The sequence below is a fragment of the Perkinsus marinus genome (genome assembly GCF_000006405.1).
Source record: "Perkinsus marinus ATCC 50983 genomic scaffold scf_1104296955314, whole genome shotgun sequence".
NCBI classification, from domain to species: domain Eukaryota; phylum Perkinsozoa; order Perkinsida; family Perkinsidae; genus Perkinsus; species Perkinsus marinus.
This window is the reverse complement of record NW_003207807.1, coordinates 237,133-257,183: the sequence shown is the minus strand read 5'-3', so window position 1 is coordinate 257,183 and position 20,051 is coordinate 237,133. Positions and strand designations below refer to the sequence as shown.

General features: G+C 47.1%; 4 protein-coding genes across 4 annotated transcripts; 2 read left to right on the top strand and 2 right to left on the bottom strand.

Moving 5' to 3' along the window:
- Positions 1 to 570: 570 nt before the first annotated feature.
- On the top strand, positions 571 to 2,218 carry Pmar_PMAR024102 (conserved hypothetical protein; the record flags this gene model as incomplete). The annotated part of the gene is made up of 7 exons (XM_002775832.1): positions 571 to 670; positions 716 to 848; positions 1,281 to 1,356; positions 1,402 to 1,526; positions 1,573 to 1,668; positions 1,924 to 2,049; positions 2,104 to 2,218. 7 exons carry the CDS (start codon positions 571 to 573, stop codon positions 2,216 to 2,218), a joined length of 771 nt encoding a protein of 256 aa, XP_002775878.1.
- Positions 2,219 to 2,317: 99 nt separating this feature from the next.
- Positions 2,318 to 4,664, top strand: Pmar_PMAR024101 (26S proteasome regulatory subunit, putative; the record flags this gene model as incomplete). Its single annotated transcript, XM_002775831.1, has 14 exons — positions 2,318 to 2,394; positions 2,521 to 2,609; positions 2,661 to 2,722; positions 2,778 to 2,838; positions 2,890 to 2,964; positions 3,378 to 3,486; positions 3,536 to 3,640; positions 3,775 to 3,812; positions 3,860 to 3,974; positions 4,023 to 4,138; positions 4,182 to 4,258; positions 4,310 to 4,401; positions 4,448 to 4,568; positions 4,611 to 4,664. 14 exons carry the CDS (start codon positions 2,318 to 2,320, stop codon positions 4,662 to 4,664), a joined length of 1,191 nt encoding a protein of 396 aa, XP_002775877.1.
- Positions 4,665 to 6,924: 2,260 nt separating this feature from the next.
- Pmar_PMAR024100 (glutamate synthetase, putative) lies at positions 6,925 to 9,389 on the bottom strand. The gene has a single exon (XM_002775830.1). The coding sequence runs from the start codon at positions 9,357 to 9,359 to the stop codon at positions 7,077 to 7,079; it is 2,283 nt and encodes a 760-aa protein (XP_002775876.1). The 5' UTR covers positions 9,360 to 9,389; the 3' UTR covers positions 6,925 to 7,076.
- A 606-nt stretch (positions 9,390 to 9,995) lies between these two features.
- On the bottom strand, positions 9,996 to 10,465 carry Pmar_PMAR024099 (hypothetical protein). The gene is made up of 2 exons (XM_002775829.1): positions 10,367 to 10,465; positions 9,996 to 10,315 (listed from the first exon to the last, which is right to left on the bottom strand). Exons 1-2 carry the CDS (start codon positions 10,435 to 10,437, stop codon positions 10,234 to 10,236), a joined length of 153 nt encoding a protein of 50 aa, XP_002775875.1. The 5' UTR covers positions 10,438 to 10,465; the 3' UTR covers positions 9,996 to 10,233.
- Between the last annotated feature and the right edge of the window lie 9,586 nt (positions 10,466 to 20,051).

The following is a 20,051-nucleotide window of genomic DNA, read 5'->3' as shown; positions in this document are numbered from 1 at the left end:
AATCACGCTGGTCAAGTGATGATATTACATACAGGAACTTATCGTACTCCACTACTGATAGAGTAATCGGCTCGAGAAAGAGAACAACCCAATAAGGGAAACACTACCAGGCGTAGCGACCAAAATACATAGCATATACGATATATGATATACCTTTACGACGGGGGACAGCACTCAAAGCCTGCCCTGACGAGACAGATCCACAACCACTAGATGAAGGAGTAGTACTCGGAATACTACCCCTCTGAGAATAAATATTATACTAGATGGTTGGAAAATGTGATGGCAGCGGAAAATTGCCCCTGAAAATACACGGGTACCACTAGAGGTACTTCAAGAGGCTTCTGTTTGATGTTGCGAATCACCATGTAAAGATTCCATAACTGCACTGTGAAGATTTCTTTCCTAACGGCCAGGGGAATCTTTACTGGTGCGGGACCGTTAGCATAGGCCTCTTCATCAGGAGATGATGTGAAACAGCTGCCTTTGAGTGGACAAGCATGACTATGTACCATGTATTTTTCGATATAGTGGAAATTCTCAATCCATCACAAGTCCTACTTCACTTGCATGTCTTGCTCTCTCTTACATTTCCTCAACGGGTCTATCTCGACAAAGGGTAAAATGGCCGACTGTGAATTCATAACCCCCAAGGGCTCCTCCGAACGATGTAATACCCCTGCCCGAGGGAACTGCCCTTGAGGGCGTATCTCAGGCTCGTTCCGGTCAGTGGCAGTGGCTGAGGGCCTCAACGTAGATGTGGTGTCTTCTATTAAAGGCGACTTCGATTCTGATGTCGACCTGAAATCAGGTTTCCGTGTGTGGGAGTGCAGTCTTGATCTTGCGAGGTAGTACCATCCAGCTAGTGCGAGAGTAGATGCTATCGCTTTTGGAGGAATCTATTTTCGCTTTCCCCAGCTGAGCTCAGGAGTTTCCTCGCTAATTATACAAGTTCGGGTAGAAGTGTGCGGAAACCAACAATAGTTTCCCAAAATTCACCGACACATGTAGTTGACCATGTGCATATTTTTCCACACCGGCTATAGTGGAACTTGATCAGTGCACTATGTGAATTACTTTCCGAACTTTTCGGCTTAGTTGCAACACCTTTAGTCGCCGCTCACACTCAAACGGCGGGTCCAACTTCCTCACTCGAAAACAATTCCGGCCCTTTAGGGTTCCTCTCGAACTGACCCCTTCTAATTTGCACGGCATTGTAGGTTAATTCTTTAGAAAATGCCATTACATGGGATATTTCGCTTGCCCACCTCTTTCCTCAGGTACATCTACGAGCACCCATTCCCAGTCACCAGAGTCCTCGAGCTCGGCTGTGGACATGCCCTTCCTACTTTAGCAGTACTAATACCACCTATAGTCGTCTCCTTACATCGATCGGATCAGGCCCTTAGCCGCTCTCCTGGTGCTTCTGCGTACGTGCATGATCTGGACCCCCTAGTGTTACAGCATATCACTGCGCCTAACATGAGTCGCTCTCTAGGAGGTGCTGGAGTAGCCCAGCCGGTCCGGTGAGTTCTCTCTCTATCGTGGTTAACCGTCATTCGTGGTGATTAGGTACGTTACGGGGCCTTGGGGAGAGGACCTAGCACAGCTGCTGAGCACAGAGGCGGGCTCATTCGATTTGATCTTGTCGAGTGAAGGCATTTATAAGTAGTATAATCTTCTCGTGTTTGCCGTGTTTCAACAGAGCCGCGGTGTGCTTTCTCCCGTCCCTCCTCTGAGCTCGGAAAATATGATCGCTTTCCTCAGCTGAGCTCGGGAGCACTTCTACTAGGAGTGTATGAAAACCAACAAGAATTTCCCCAGAATTTTCATAATGTCATCAACGTATGCGGCCGAGCAAATGCATATTTTCCAACACCGGTGAACAGCCTCGGTAGGAAGAGTATCTTCTTCTCATGGCAGGCAGTCTTCATTCGAGTCTTTGCTGACTATGGTCATCTCCTTGCTTGATCCGATAAATGGTGTGGCCTTGTTCGCTGGCAAGAGGTTGTACTTTGGTTGTGGAGGCGGCACGGCTCCCTTCATGAGGTGAGTTACACAGGTGGAATTTCGTGGCGCGTGACAAAACTGTCACCTTTGTAGTTTTATCGAGGAACACTATTCGGAGGCCTTGACGTGCCGGTCTGTAGCTCTCTTTGAAGATGCTCGTAGCAATATAAGAGAAATTGTTGAGGTCAGGAAGAAGAGCAGAAAATAAAGGCGAAGACTTTTCGCGCTCACATCTACGTCATTCGCCATTATGGTGTTGAGTTTTGTGGCGCGTGACGGTTTGGTAGAGTTTTGCCCAACCTAAAATATGGACGCCATTTCTGCCGGGGTGCTACCTGGAGAGGACACTAAGACTCTTCCTAACATGAGGCATGCTCAGGATAGGTAATGCATATCGAGTGGTTAGAAATCTTCGCTGTGCGGTTTCATTGGGTTGAAGGATATCTTAGTAGTTGGGAAGAGTGATTTTTCTTTTGTGGTCGGAAAAGTTGCATAAAGTTGCGTGTTTAGGTTCATACTACAATGCGCTGATGATGTTTATTCGCAACAGGAGAAAGATGAGGCTAAAGGCAGGCTAATGGATGCCATCAGGGAACAGAGTAATGGTGGTGAAAATGGCGAAATATGAAATGCTTCGCTCCGCCTGTTAGGTCAAAGCGTATGGTATAAGCAGCTTTGCGAGGAGTTTGGATGGGCCCCTGATGAGAAACTGGTAGTCAGTTTCCTTCGCCGTTTATTATTCATAATAACCGGCTGAGTTTTTCAAGGTAGCCGATATGAAAGTGAAAAATGAGGAGGAATTGCAGAAGCTGCAGCTGAACATTGACGGTAATGAAGATGCTATTTTATGTCGATTGCCGCCGACTGGCGTTGTGTCAGATGCCCAGGAAAATTTGGGAGATATCGAGCAGAGGGACGCGATTCTGAATAAGGGGGAGTTCTATCTCAGGATAGGTACGACTGCTTCGCTCCGCTCTAATTGTGTATTATGTTGTTCGAAAACATGCTGAAGTGAAGGTCCAACTCCCTCGCTTTTATTATTGCTATATGTATAGTAAAAAAATTCTGGGGGATTTTTGTCGGGTTTTGTGATTTCTATGTCGAGTCGCGTGAAATTCTCATAAGAGAGAAACTCTTGAGTTCAGCTGAGGAGACGAACTGTATATATTTCGATCAGTGTGAGAGAACATGGTCAACTTCATGTGTTGGGGACGATATGAGAATTTCGAGAAAATTTCGGAAATTTTTTACCGGGAATTCTATAATTAGTGAGGAAACTTCTGAGTTCAGCTGAGGGAAGCGAACATACATTTCACGACTGCTACTCCCCAGTGTATTGTACTTGTCGAAATTCCTAATTACTTCAGGTGACCATGAGAAGGCCGCAGAGGTGTTCGAGGAGGCCTTGAAGATCACAGTCGGCGTCGGGGCCAGATTGGACAACATACTTACTCAGATTCGCATGGACATTTTCTGGTCGGCTCTCGTTGTTTTCCAGATGGGGCTAGGACGGCGTTCGATTTAGGAATGATGTCCCAGGGTGTAAGAAGAACATCGATCGAGCGCATATCGAGTTGTCGAAAGGAGGCGACTGGGAGAGGCGAAACAAGCTGAAGGTTTACGACGGCCTGTGAGTCCCCTTTTGTGCATGCGTGCAATGCTATGAAAATTTGTATTCTTTTCCTCGGCTGTATGCTGTTCATCTGGGAAGCATTCCGGATGACCATGGGAGCGCTCGATGCCCTTGAGCGACTATCGATTCAGGTACCAGATGATGACCAGAGACTTCGAGGCTGCTGCTGGTACGTCGAGCGTCGTGGAGTTGAAGGGCTTCTCATACCATCTTTAGGCCAATTCGTATCGGCACTCCAGACCTTCACAGCCACTGAGCTCATGCCCTTCACCGACTATATTTTCTACACGGTCATCACGTCTATGGTGGCTACCGATCGGAAGACTGTTATGTAAGATAGTCTCGCATACTGCGGCTTCGGGTAATCTTTTTTAATCAGTACTCAAGTGAAAACTTCCCCTGAGGTGTTGTCGGTGGTCGGCGATTTGCCTCCACTGAGGGAGTTCCTCACTAGCCTCTACGACTCGCGCTACAAGGAGTTCTTCCAAGCCTTCGGTACGAGAACTGTGACAGTGGCAGTTCAATCTCTTCTTCCTAGGTGGGGTCATCCAATTGGTGCGAAGGAATCGCTACATGAGTGTTCATTTGAGATATTTCAACCGACAGATGAGGCTGGTGGGGAGTGATCCCATTAGACTTTATAGCGGCATTCGATATTCCTTTCAGAATGCCTATCGACAGTTCCTCGCCTCGTACAAATCCGTAACGTTGCGAATGATGGCTGATGCATTCGGTGTAACTCCACAGTTCATCGATCAGTGAGTACTCATGCCTGCATGTCGCCTCCATCGGCAGTTGTATTAGGGAGCTTTCTTCCTTCATTTCGTCGGGGAAGCTGTCGTGCAAAATCGACAAAGTTAATGGCGTGGTGGAATCGAATGTGCAGGATGAGCGGAATGAAAAATACCAGAAAATGATCAAACAGGTGAAGACATACGATTGAGTCGGTGCATCATTGGTTTTTCAGGGCGATCTTCTCTTGAACAGAATCCAGAAGTTATCGAAGATCATCGATATGTGAATCCTATGGAAAGGTTTCAGTTTTCAGCCCACTTGAGTTCTTGTGTGGTCAGTTGATAGTATCGAGATAAGGCCAACTCCACGTGTAATAGTAATGAATTGGCACAATGCCGATAACCTTTTTTGCATGAGAGATAACACAGATGCACTAGAAGTTAACACTGCATAATTCCGCATGTAAAATCGTCACCCAGTCGTCAGACTGGGTGGAACAGTGATGAATGTGGCTTCTTGTTTTGTACGAGTTCGGACTCGATTCCACTGACGATTGTCCTACCAGTTCGACCTTGGGCGTGTCCAGCTTGTCTCTCCTAGCGAAAAAATAGGGAACTGTATCATCATTTTATCAAGTTTCTGCAGAAGGGCTTATATCAGGGTTTGAACCCAGATCGCCAGGTTGAACGTTTCGGTATATGCCTATGGTGTCACCATAGGTATTACTTATTGAGTAATGGTACATGTACTAGAGTGCACTATCTTTGCCCTACAATCCCATTACGTTGCATTTAACTACCACATCCATATAAGTATAGATGAACAGTACTATAACACGGAACCTCGAATACGTAGGCGAAACTGAGCGGTGGTAACAGCACCATGAACGCGGGTACTACACCAGTACTGTTTGTGCTGGCATGCACACCCTCCATCGATTGGACATGCCATCGATGAGTAAAGGGTGTTAATTCAATAGCAAGAAGCAGTGATCGGTATGTTACAAACACATGCAGACGAAGGCCGTCAATCTTTGGCCGGGAGGTCGGCGACTCAACCACTACGTCCAGCGATAAGAAGATTTCTTAAAGAAATACACGTCGACACATAAGACGCCCGTCTCGTATCACGCCAGAGCTCGCAACACTATGGTACTCCTCGAATGCTTCACCCCTCCAAATTATTCATTCAATCGTATTCGGCAAGCTCTGAACAGGCAGTAGTCCATGTTCTCGATAATGGGAAAATAGGTCCTGAGACGACAGATAGGCTCGCACTAGAGATGGACACTTCCAACTTGCTCGATCATCTCGAAGGCCTCAGTCCTGATGGCTGGTACGAGGCCACCTACCGCTGTCTAGACCGCCATCTCCATTTCCGCCCCGCGCTGAAGCGACATTGTCGCTTTAGCGTGGGGCAATGTTGTCACTGCGACAACATTGTAACACTTCACATCAGGCAGAAGGGAGCGGCTGTGGCATCGGACGAACTATCCCGAATCTATCTTGAATGTCAGCAGCGGTTGCTGAGCAACCGACTGACTTCCTGTCAGTCGCCCAGTAGCCGCCCCTCGACGGGCCGGCACCGGGTTCAGGCTTCTTGGCCTCTACCTGTGGCACTGCCCCTACATCAGACGCGTTTATTGCAAAGGCACCAGGTACCTCATCAAAGGTCCTTTCATGTCCTGTGACATCGACCTCGTGACAGCTCCTGAGGCCACCCTTCGCCGAATGATACAAGAGTTCGGTGTAGTTGATTCAGCTCACTTATAACTCGTTCAATATGCGTTACACACACATGGGTATGAGCCCGGAGTCCGGACCCCGGACTTCTTCCCACTGATAACCGGTCTACCAGGTTGACATTCTATTGCCTGAAGGCGGAGAAATTCGGGAGCACAATTATACTCCAGGAGTTGCTAAATCAAAGCCTAATTTTCAATTGCCCTCCCCATGAAAATGTAGCAACACAAGTACCAGAAACGCTGCCACGTTGGCACGAGCAGGGAGTCAGCATGCTAGCTGTAATGGCATGAGCGTATTCCAAACACTGTAGCCTCGGCCGGGGCCTTGTTGTAATACAACAGACGTGCTGGCACCCCCTATGACTGACCGCTTCTGCAGTGGCTTAGCAAGAAGCAAATGGATACAATGGATCAATAGTCTCTTCTTTCACGGTGAAGATTGGAGAAAGCTTCACCAATCTTCCCATAGTAAGCTCGAAACTTCCGTAGACACCAATTTCCAGCACGAACACTGCCACTGAAATCCGTGCGTTTCTATGCATTGGGACGGACTCACAGCAAAGCGCGGTTTCAAGAGCCAATTATCCACCATGAAAATTCAACTTGACTAGTCAACTTGATCAACGTAGTTATACTCATTCGTTATTCAGGGAATTCAAAGTGATCCACTCACGGGAGCATCCCCTAGCGATATAGCGCCGACCTTGACCCATTCGAGGCAGGGTCTCGTACTCGACACTTACCAACCACTCCACCAGCAACAACACGACAGCCTTGTGTCCAAAAATAAGAGGCAGATGATAGATAGGACATGTCCAACGATTATATGGTTTCAACTGTGATATTTTGACGTTATTTCGCCAACAGTACGATGATGACACTAAAAGAGTCTACAAAGACGAGTTCGAGATGCATATGTATAGGTGAATAAATGCTCCTACAGTGCGCCTACAGTCAGAAGGTGTCAACCAATGCTTTCACTTCCTCATCAATACTCATGTCCTTGAAGTGCTCGATCTCTCTTCTTTTCACAGCGAGGAAATTCTTGAAAAGGCTTTCCCCAAATGCTTGTCTTACCACAGAGTCCGTCTCCAAACGGTCCAACGCTGTACCCAAATCCCGTGGCAGTGACTCATAGTGCGCCGGCCGGTCAGCCAAATCGCACCCAACAGGCGATGGCAAAGGCATTCCGGTCTTGATACCAGCTAGACCGCAGGAAATCACAGCAGCTAGGGCCAGATAAGGATTGCACGTGGCGTCCATACACTTGACCTCGAAATTGTTGGGGAGACCAGTAGCATTCACCGCCAACGTATCGATACCGCACAACCTTACAGGGGCCTCCTTGTCCTCATAAGCCCAACAACGATAAGTACCAGCCCAAAAGCCATCGACCATGCGTCGAAAAGAGTTGGTCGTTGGCATGCTCACAGCAGTAAGAGCACATAAGTGGTCCAATACACCGGCCATGAACTGCTCCCCCTTCACGGACAGGCCATAAGGTCCATTGTCAGACACAAATGCATTGGTACATCCATTCAATGGCTTGCCACCTTCACCAACCTCATAGAAGCTCCAATGGGAATGCATGCCGGAACCAACACATATCTCGCTGGGCTTAGGAAGAAGGCATAGTCCTAGGCCGTGCTTGTCTGCGACCCTATGCAGCGTCTGGCGAATAGTCACCACCGAATCCGCTATTTTCACTGGCTCATCACAGTATCTCACAGATAGCTCGAATTGCCCCCAGGAGGATTCAGCATGGCAAGAGTCAATCGGACGACAACCATTCGGCTGCTGCTCCAAAGCCTCCAGCAGATCCGCCATGAAGCCTGCGAAGCGCGGCTCTGACATGGCGGCATCATCACTAAAATTACAAGGTCGTCCTAAAGGCTTAAACGGCATGCCGACAGGGGCCATGGCAGCTCTCTCGAAGAGCATGAACTCAACCTCGACACCGCACTGTATACGTAGACCGAATTCCTTCTCAGCTCGCAGGCATTGCTCAATGAGCACGGACCGTGGGCATACACCAGGGCGTCCGGATACAGGGTCGAACAAATTGCCATACACATAAGCAGCCGCTCGAGAGACCCCAGGTTCGATCCTCGGCCCCGGCACTATGCTCAGAGTGGAGAAATCCCCGAGCAAGTTGTGAGAACCCTGAGCCGAGGAATCTCCGCAAATAACATCCCCAAAAACTGGAAGGGCGTTCAAGCAGGAAACGAGGGAGACTCCTTTCAGAAGATCTTCCACCGTGCAGCTGTCGTTGAGGACGATCGACTTGCTCCTGATTTGACCACTAACATCACAGGTCACATACCGTAACATGGCCACTTTCATAACCCTAAGGGCGTACAACAGCGCCCGACCAAGGTGAAACTGGTTGGCAGAAAACTCCATCTTCGAGGGAACGAAGTACTTATAATTACACTTGATCTCAGGAAGTGAGTTGAACACCGTAACCTCAGTAGTTCGCACTGAGGCAGCCGCTACAGGAACAGCACTGACAAAGTCTTGACTAACACCGTCAACAGGAATTCCCTCGAGCTCTTCCAAGGCATCATGTGTCGTAATAATCCTCGCGAAACCAGCCATGTTCCTCAGGCCAGCGGTATGGTCTACCTCGCTGAGCGCAACACAGGCATCATCAACCACCGTGACCAGGAAGCCCACATCCGCTGCATCTCGGACACAAGACTCCACGCATTGATTCGTCAGCTGCCCAACCACAAGCAAATGCTTCACGTTCACGTTGCGGAGGACGTACTCAATGTTGGTGCTCTGGAAAACCGAGCAAGAGGTTTTTGGTATCATTATGTCGTCAGCTTCTGGTTCGATTTGGGAGAGTATCTTGGCACCAGGGCTCCCATGGGGGACTAGTAGCGGCCTAGAGGGGCCTCCAGATAACTTGTAGTCGAGACTAGCATCTCTGCAGTCACGAGTCAGAGCTTCTATGTACGTGTAAATGACTTCGTTCTTGACCTTGTCCTTCCGAGCACACTGTAATAGCTTCGAAATGTTACCCACCACCGTGTTCAACTTGGCGAAGAAGTAGGAACCCTCAGAAGACTGATGAGCTTCCCACACGCCTTCCCCAGCCACTGAGCATTGCCGCTGAACGTCAATGACCAACACTGCAGTCCTCCCATAGGAACCAAGCGGCACATCGCGCTGAGATGGCACGCGTAGACCAAAGGCAGAAGAGCCGTTCGAAGCAGAGCAATGAGCTGTCATGTGAGGAACGTGCACAGGTGGCTGGTAACTGAGAGGTCGCTAGTACAGTAGATTACTGGAATCGCCATGTTCGGTTTCGCCGTACGATGATAATACACCGTTGAGGAAAAGATAGCAAGTACATAACACAATGGCGTTGAACGACTTGAGATTTCGACCAAGGTACTTCACTGCGACCCTGCGTAATCGTGGAGGAGATTCGAGTTGTTGCTCACCACCACTGGTGATTCCAACGACGGAAACATGTCGATTCAACTACGGTAGCGGCAACTCCAAGAATACAGTCGAGACTCTCGAGTGTATTCTCAAGAGTTCCAAAGATGTTCTCTGGGCTCAGAGCCCAGAGAAGCATCTGAGAGCATCAGAGATGCATTCTCTCGAGTCGAGAGAATGCAGTGTCGACCCTCCCTCCCAGAGTCTTGATCACTCCATAATTCAATAGCTGTTAGTCGTAGAGTTTGTATGCCCCAATCTGTTCCCCCTTGTTCGCTCCGGCTAGCAGGAATTTTGATCTATTACTCGAACTAGTAGAACTAGGATTGATGTTATAACTGAACGATAACGGGATCTATGACATCGCAAGGTTCCAAGGGTAATCAGTCTCCCCTGTCGTAACAACTCATGACCAACGTATATGAATCGATAAACCGAAGTTCAAGAACGGAATCAAACCCGAGAGTACCATGCACAAGCCCCGACTCATGCAGACTGTTCCCCCAGCAGCAAAGTTGATCTTAACACCTTAGCACTGAGCTAATCGGCATCTTCGAAGAAGCAACTCACTTAACATATGCGACCATCAGAAACGAATACTGCTATCAGGCACAGCAACAGCAATTATCACAGCAGTAGTACAAGTGTAGTTATCAGCTTTTCACTGCCTTGGGTTCTCAGGCATCTCCAACTCGTCACCGAAGCGCATCATGAGAAAGATAGAGAGCGCAAAGCCAATAGCTCTGACAAGAGACAACCAAGTTCAACTCGATTCTCAGAACGTGGTGACGTACCTCAGAGGCGCCTTGTACTTGGGGGCAATGTACTCCTTGGGGGGAGGCGCCATCATACCAGGGAACATCATTTTCAGTGGTGGTAAGGGAAAAAGTACTGAGAAGGACTATGCGATTATATGCACATGATCAACTGCATGTGTCGGTGAGAATATGGAAATTCTGAGGTGTTTTCTGAAGAGGTAACAGCTAGTAGCGCCATCAGCTTCGACGATGGGACCTCCAAGGAGGAGGATCTACCATCGAGCAGCGTAGCTGAATTTCCAGTCCGAGCAGGTTGCGTCACAATCTCTTCCTCGAACATTTTCTCCGTCAGCACAATTTCCGGTCGTCCACATTGTGGACTCCACAGCAGGCTTCCAGAAGACGCTGGAAATCAGAAGGGCCGACGCAACGCCTATCTTAACACTCGGCAATGAGTCGCTGGCCTGACCCAAAATCAGCAGGAGCGAAGCTAGTCACTTTAGTGATATTTCTGGAGTGTCACTACATGGTGGAATGATGGGATGGAAGTGGACTTGTGCAATAGACTGGTGGGTACTGTTGGGCTCACAGGTGCGGAGGACACAAGCGCGGTTGAATATACGTCCGTACCACTCCTTGCACACATCAGCATCTTGTAGGACGGTTACCACCACCTGGTCGTTGGATGTCAGGTCGTCTGCCACTCCAGAAGCGAGAACTTCCTAGCCCGAGTTGATCGAGTTCGGCTAAGGCCCGCAAACTACGATACAAAGATAGCCGGAAGAATAGGTGACGGGACTGGAGACAAGAAGGGTAACAATGAGGGATTCTGAGGAAGAAGAAGGAAGTGGAGGGTTTCCACAGGATGAGAGTCGACGGCACTGCATGGAAAATAGACAGTGCAGGGGGGAGAGGCTGGGTACAGATCCCTACTGCGAAGGTGTAGGCAGATTGGTGTCAGTGGGCGCCTCCTCTATGCATCAGAAATACTGGTTTTTCGGGTATTAGAAAACAAATCTAAAAAATGAATGGAACTGCGAAAATGAAATATTTGAGTATTTCTATCGCACACAGCGAGAGGCATTAACGTGTGCGAGGATGATGATTAGTATATCGGCACGATTTTAACCTACTAACGCGATAAGAATAAAATAGCGAATACTTTTGACAAGCCGATATTTCAAAAGCTGCTATTGATAATATGACCACCTCCCCCACCCAATGCATCAACCTTTTCCTCCCATCTTCCTCTCAGCCCACCTTCCTTTTCCTCTCTAAGGCTCGATCCAAGTCTTCATAGTGAACCCAGTCGACAGCCATACCTCAGGACAGGATTGGATTTGCTCTACGAAGGTGGTTAAGAGCGCTCGCCCTGAATTTTATCTTGGGGGCCCAATCTCAATTAAAAGGTAAATCGTAAGGCTACAGGGTACGATCTAAGGACAAAATCTCGCTCGCCCTCGGACACTTTCTAAGGAAAATTCTGCCATTTTCTAAGGACCTTCAGCCTTTTCCTAAGGAACTTCTGCCTTTTTCTAAGGAAGCCACCTCTCCACTAATGGGTCCTTCCGGCCTTGTTTTGCAGCTTCGCCTTGGATAACAGTCTTGCCTTGGATAACAGTTCGGGTTTCGGGTAGCCTTGGATAACAGTTCGGGTTTCGGGTTGCCCTATCCGGTTTCGGGTGGGGTCTCGGGTTTCCCTTTCCCCGCTTTCACCTACAATCCTTTCTTTTTTTTTGGTTTTGCGGTTTGGGTTCTGCCTTACTGTTAGGGGATCTGGCGGATTTGATCTGCCAAGCTAAATCACGAAGACTCCCTTGAAGGGAGTCCCTTCTACTAACGCAACGCTTCTTAAGCTTTCACAGAACGCTTACCCCTCGCCTGCCTGGAGCTCAAGGCGTCGGAATTCAGTTACATACGTTATTACACAGATAAGTACACCGAGGGGTACTTAGAAAGGCCAATCGGCGACTACCGTGCTGCCAGCACGTTTAAGTGAAAAAATGGGCGAGCGATATTGTTCCCTTGGAAATGGAGATCTTCCTTAGATTTTACCTTTTCACCGCCCAATCTCTAGATCGGGCCTTAAATTCTCTTTTTGGGCCTTAGCGCGATATGTTAAAGCCTTGTTCGATTTTACTGTACCACACACCTATTTGCAGTTACCGAGTTACCCGACTATATCCGAAGCATGTAAAGTATCGAAGGACTACATTTGAGGAGGACTTCATGTTGTCGTTAACCGTAACGTAGCGTACGTTAATCTCGATTGATTGCGACTTATAAGATGCTGCTGCATCATTGTCGCTGGTTTATTAGTTTATAGGTTTATCAGTACGTGTGTCGGTCTTATTTATCGCTGCAAAAAGAAGATTACCTATGATGAGTATTCGTAACGTATAGTTCGTTATACTGCAGTTCTAAAGTATGAGTCTTCGTGACCCAGAGTCACTAACCTTGGTGCAGAAGCATTCCGAGCCGATTGAATTCACATAGCCGTATATATAGCCTATTTTAGTTCGTTCCTATTCTCTCATGCGTCCAAATATATCGTATAAAATCGGCATCCGGTATGGATGGAGAGCTCGGGGACGTGGATTCGCGATTCGATAGTCTAACAGCTATGCAGATTGATAGTCAAGCATTGACTCATCAACCGACGATGAAGGACATGGGGTTAAGCTTCCTTTCGGGGCATGATATCATCAGTCCGGGAGTTTTTACGATGATAAGATAGGATACATCTTAAAGCCTGTAAGTAGGAAGTTGGGTGTCCCGATAACACCTGTAAGTTTCAGATTTTATGTTAAAACTTCTATCGGGATAGCTTCTTCTACATTTGTAGGCTTACCGAACAGGAGTAATTGAGCCGCTTCGTCAATAGGGTAATACACGCTAGAAATACCGTGAGGAGCAGCCTATTGGCGCTCGTAGCAGAGATTGAATAAGCGGCCTAAGCGTTCTCATTTCATTCCAGACTAATGTGAGACAAGTAGTGATGTGGATTATCGCCAGCAGAAGCTATTCTGTGCCTCGCCTCCGCTCTGTTTAGTCATTCGCATAGTGTCTAGTTTCTCAGCCACAGATTTCCATGATACTCTCGTGAGCGAAGATCAACTTTTGGGTGTGTCCCCTGTGTGAGGTGACATTGATATTATTTTAATACCTGATGTAATTTTGCCTTTGGTAGGTTCCAATTACCGCCGAAATGTAAGGTTGGAGGAAGAGATAGTGGACTGATGCTAGCAGGATGAAACAAATGGTATGTCATCCATTTACATAGCGTCCATATTTGCACAATATTCTCACGTTAGCTGTCATATAGTTGCACTATCCACGATGATGTACTGATCGACGTTACTATGATTGCATAACTAGCCGACAGGACAGAAGAACACTCTGTAATATTATCATTTAAATGTAATGGGGCCTAATAAAAGTGGTATTAGAATACAATTAGGGTAGCAAAGCTTAACACTACACCACGTATTAGGGAAAATGTGAATTAACTGCAAATCTTGTATATGATCTGTGCTTGCAATGGGTGCGTGATACCTCTATGTGAGCCTTCTCTTTACTTTGCGACGAACTCCTCTTGCCATCTGAACGTAGTCTGGGCGATCTCCTTGGCGCAGTCTTTTGCGAATTAGGGGGGGTTCCTTCTATCTAAAAATCAAAATCGTGAATATAATCGACTTGGCAATGCTAAGTTGGCACCTCGGCGACGCATCTACATTCCCCGAATTTCCTGATCCTTGCTGAATTCTGAGATGCTCAGGATGTTCTTCGTTTAGTATTTCAGAGTTAACTGGTGTATACCCAGGGCCTGAGCCGCACAATTCAAACTCATATCTCCTAGCTTCCACGAAAAACCCTTGCCTACAGGGAACTGGTCATTTCCCATGTCATCGAGTTGTACAGCCCTCCAAATAAATTTGGAATATCGTGTTTTCCTCGCCGCCAGCTCCAACTGGGACGAGTTACGAAACGAGGTTCATAGAGATAGACGTGTCCAGCTGGATAGCCCAGTCAGCTGCTTCGGTCGCTGCACTCAGTGATATTTCAGCGTATTCAGGTTCCCCTTGCCAAGCGAAATCCTCCACGCATTTCATTATTTGAGTCAGTAGATGACTGAACCGGCAATCTTCTTCAATCCGTCCTGAACAAGGAATGAAGTGAGCTACAAAATCAGCTTTGACTTAGCACTCATCGCTGAGTATAAGCCTTATACTGTAAGGTACCCCGATTACTCACCCCCTTTGATACTGCTGTTTATTCCTTCCACGGCACAACTGTGCCGTGGCACATATCCGGGGATGCCATGACTTCCAACATACCACGTGGAATTATTAGTGAGCCATGAATTCTTGAATGTATCGATTAGAGTTGGATATCCGGGTTGCCACATTTTGACGAACAAGTCTGCGGCATCTTCGAAAATTCCATCGCTGCGCAGCAGTGCAGAACTTTTATATCTCGGTAAAATTCTGCACGTTTATCTGTGGCCGCTGCGGGTGACCCTTCGGTAGTTTTATTGATGTATGTTGGAAGCCACCCACGAAGGGACCGAAGCATATGTGCCCAACAATAAAGTCAGGCGTTGATGAAGTTCAAGTCAGACTTAGATAGCAAGATTATACGAATATGAACGGACGAAGGATGAGAGTAGAAGTATAATCACGGAAGTTGGCGGTGACTCACCCGGCTAGGAACGTCGTGAAGATAGAAGATCCGGATGGTTTGCGGGTTGGGCTTGTCCAGTAAGAGTGCACAGTGCTAACACCACAAATGTGCCACCGATTCACACGTGAAGTATTGTGATGTGTGATCCGGACGGGGAAAATTATGTTGTGGGAGTCCAGTCAATCTTAGACGACGGTTGGAAGCCCGCGATAGCAGCGACTGTATTGAGTCGGGGCTGTATTATGAATATCTTCAACCTTTTCAACGCAAAGGATAGGGCCACTGGTTGTGGAGATCCACCATGTCCGCTGGGCACTGGATTCAGCCTTAGTGTCGATGACCACTTCAGGAGCCTCAGGGGAGTCGGAAGGATAATATTACTGGGTTGCGGTCATGAATGGATGGTGCAAGAAGCTTCAGATTGTTCACCAGCCTTTCATCCTGATAGCTGATGCTCTGGCTTCTGGCTCAAGTCTTTTCTCTCTCTACATTTGCGCCGATGACTTACTTTGATGATAGAAATAAAATAAATACTAGTGAGGTTATCGAACACCTCAACACCCGCTAGAAAGGAATACCAGGAGATGAAAAGATTGTGACCATCATCAGCCAAACCTTCACTGACCTGACTTCTGAGCAAACCCGCCTCCTGAACAGATGGGTGATCAACAACAATGATAAGATGTTCGTCACTGACAACGAAGACGTACCATTCGGAGTCAAAACATACAGGTTGGCATCAGTCTGCAAAGGTTTTGAGTCCATCAAAGCCCCAGAAAATCTGCCTGATCTCATGGCAGGTGTTGAAGAATCAGCACGACATGGTATGCACTGTACAGAACGCAACTCTTTTCGTAAAGGCTTTCTACGAAAGGCCCACCTGCGGCCTTCTACTAGGAGGCCGTCTTGATACCAACTATCGCCTCTTCCCGAGTATCACGCTTCTATGTAGTCCCAATTTGGGGCTCCCAAAGTACACTCGACAGTGCCAATCTCTGTAATCATTGTAGTTATACCACTATTTACTTGATCTGTCCAATGTACCCAAGTCAGATCTTTCTAGTTATTTCTTGCGTTTAGGGGGGTGGTTCTGACTGCTTCGTATGTGACATACGAAGCAGTGAATCATGCGCAGGGAACATTGAGCCACTAAATATATGACACACTGTGTCACAGTGACTGTGAGTTCATGGAAATTCCTGATTTTTTGAATGACTATGGAAGTGAACGTGCCTATGAGTGTTTGTGATTTTGATACTGTGCAGTGGTACTGACGGCCCTGTACGGCTGAATCGAGGACCAGTAGCGGTGGTTCAGACCAGTTTGAAAGGTTCTTTTTGGCTTTAGGTGGTTACTATGTGGAGGGTCCTCTTGAGGCCACATCCTCATCGTTGTTGAGCACAGTATTGCTCTTTGTAGTCAGCTCATCAGCCATAGTTGGCATATAAACCATGGTGTGTCGTGGTCATGATATTTTCTGTACTAATAATGGTCGCGTGTTGGAGTCTTGTCAAAGTGGGATGAGGTAATGCTGGTGATATGTTGGTGTTATGATAATACTACTATCAGCACGTGGGCTTCACTGTATCGATAAGTGGTCAATAGGCCTGATTCCTCTGATGGTTTGCACGGGGGGGGGAGATTGGTCCCGTGCCACTTGTGTATAATTGCCGGTATTCATACCGTATCGAAGTATCATACCGCTAAAGTGATGATCCTATGCACGGTAAAAGTATATCGACGTAACGAGAGATTGCCGGCATCAACCTTGGACGAAGATCCGTATGGAGGTCGCAAATATTCGGAGCAACAGGGTGGTGCACCATGAAAGATTCTCAGCTGCCGGACTGTGTCGTCTGAACCGTGACCGCTGTCATAGTCATCATCCAATGCCCCTTGGGCTCAATTCTATCTATCATGTTTCACTACCCTCTAGTTCTTCCCTTCCGGGTTGACTTATGTCCCGTATCAACAGCAGTGAAAGTGTCGGCATGTCCATAGGTAGCGTGGTGGTGTTGGCGATGACTGAGGAGGAGCCTCTCGTGTTAGGGCCATCGGATAGGGCATCGGCAGTAGGAATACCTATGATGTATGAAGAAGAGGACGAAGAGGAAGGAGTGAGTGCTGCATGAGAATGAGCATATCTCTGTGACCCATTCTTGGGCCTGAGTCGTATCTTTCGCGCGTGGAGCTAAGATACTATCATATGAATTCAACTCGAGTGCATTGCCCGTGTTGGTTTTGAGGGGCTCAGAGTCGAAAATGCGGAAAAATGTAAACACCGTTCAGAGGCTGTGATCCGTCTGACAAAGCCGACTCTGAACTCGACAGATAAAAGGGCAGTGTTGGAGGAATCGCTTTCCTCAACTGAGCTCAGGAGTGCTCTTTATATACGAATCCGGGTAGAAGTGTACAGAAATCAATAACAATTTTCTAGAATTTCCGTATTGTCACCAACACATGTAGTTGACCATGTGCATATTTCGCCCCACACTGGAGAAGGAAAAACTAAGATCTAATATCTAAACGTTCGATCCTCGGGGAATTCTGTGTAGGCGCGTCGTTGTTGAACCATGTTCGTGAAATCAGTGGAGTTTCACCCGTTTTACGTGAAGTGGTGTAATACTCTGTGAAAAACGCGATATTCGCGGTGATATGCAGTAGTCGTGGAATATATTTCTCGCTAGTGTTTTTCATATCACTAGGGTGAAACTCCATTGTTGTGGATGTATACGAACGCTGAGAGGTGCCTCGAGGTACTTCGGCCTGACAACAACTCGGATGTGGAGGTGACAGAAGACCTGTCGGTCATCTCGATGGAAGCACACGAGCATCAGCGGGAAGCTCTCGTAAACGGGGAAAGTATCTCTGGGCTGTCAAAGTTGGTTCACTTAGGGTTTCGCAGAGGAATCTATGAGGGTGGAAGAATTGCAGCGAGGACGGCATAGACAGCGACGGAGGGTTGCTGAGCCGGTGAGTTGATGGTCCCGGGTTCGAATCTTGGTATCAATACAATCATTTAAAAATATTTGATATATTCTACGCTATGTATGTCATTGGAGCTTCACCCGTGATATGAAAAACATATTTCACATTTTACTCACTGATTACTCGGGAGTTTCTCGCGTTTATCGCTGAGTCCTGCTTTTACTCCAGGGTGTTTCATTGGCATCTTCAGAGGAGCTGAGGAGGACGGATGGTGAGCTCATTCGAGGAGTACTCCCTACACTGCGATATACTCCTTAGAAGTGCCTGGTCAATGGACGACGATAAGCCACAGTAGCGGAGTTCCCCCTAGGGCTAGGAGTCTTCATGTTAGTGTGGTGGTGGAAGACTTCATGTGAGATGACTTATCCGCTTTGGTCAGTGTGCGTCCTCGATGTGAAGGTACGTATTTGGTGGCTATGATGGAAGCAACCGTGTAAACGATTTTCATAAGTAATCGTAAATGGTTTTGATTTTTTTTCGGGAATTTTCCGCTAAGATACCACTTTCCCACCAAGGCATGGTCGACCGTCTCGTAAGTCACTTCTAGTGGGGTCTTCGTGCCGTCTTTAAAACGCTTCAAATTTTCGAACTTGTCGCAAGCGGGAATCGATCCTGCGACCTACTGTATGAAGAGAGGCGCAGCGTATCTTACCGTTTCTTCACAGTGCGAGTCTGTTGCATTTACCCAGGCATTACTCGCCAAGACCTTCGGCCCGAGACCGCCACGTGGCTGTAGCATATCGAGGCAACATATATATTTTTGGGGGCTACGATGGGTCTACGAGGTTGGTGGTGGTGTTGGTATATGCTGTTGTGAGGTTTCTTGTGATTGGTTAGAGTGAACGATTTATGGCTTTACGATACGCAAGCACAGTCGTGGGTTTTGGTCGCTCATACGGTAGGTGTGGGGAGGAATAAAACGTCTAAGTTAAAATGGAGTTTCACCATTTGTTTTACGTGGAGTGGCGTAATACTCTGTGAAAAACGCGATATTCGCGGTGATATGCAGTAGTGGTGAAATATATTTTTCACTAGTGTTTTTCATATCACGGTCGTGAAACCTCGATGTTGAAGTTTATTCACTTTCCTCAGCTGAGATATGTTACCAAAGTTTTCACACGACTTCGGGAATAGGTGTTTAGAAACCACCGAGATTTCCCAGATTTTGCGTCACTGGTTTGATCTGTTTCGCGTGCAGTGTTGGAAAATACGCGCATGGTCAACTACATGTGTTGGTGACAATATGAAATTTGTGAGAAAATTTCGGAGATTTTTGTTAGTTTCTGTACATTTATAGTCAAATTCGTATATAAGTGAGGAAACTACCGAGCTCAGCTGAGGAAACCGAAAAAAAATTCCAACACTGTTCGTGTGGTTCTTTCGGAAAAGCTGGTCTAAAAAATTTCCCGTCATCATCTTTGCGGCAAAGATGATGACGGGAAATTTTTTATGTCATGGCACATGTCTGGGCAAAGACTTTGCCCAGACATGTTTCAATCGCTGTCTTTGCTAGAGGGTGACCAAGAAGGATACGAATAATGTCCGAGTTTTGTATCTTTTGTTGTTATTGTATTAGGGACAGGTGCCCAGTGCTCGTCACAGTCACAGTGCAGTGGAATATAATGGCTCGATGTAAGCGAGCTGAAAATTTTAATCGTCGTTTTTTTCAATGAACAATAGATTCTCACCCGTTTTACGTAAAGTGGTGTAATATTGGTATGTATGTAGTAGTCGCGGAAAAATATTTTTTACTAGTGTTTTTCCATACCACGGATGAGACTTCAATAAACTACAGGGTGGTGCAAAAAAGGGGTTGAAACCGGTACGACGTTTCTCTATGTAGCCGATTTTTCGTTCGACGATACCTCAGTGTAATATCCGAATATCAGAACCATTCACACAGCGTTGGGAAGAGCTCGATCCGATGCCTTTTCTGTTCACCAACTATCACTTACCGCGAAATTACGAGGGGTAATTGAAAATAGTGGTATATTGTTGTTATGGTTAATTGAAAATGGACCCCTTTTTGCACCACTCTGTAGGTGTGAGG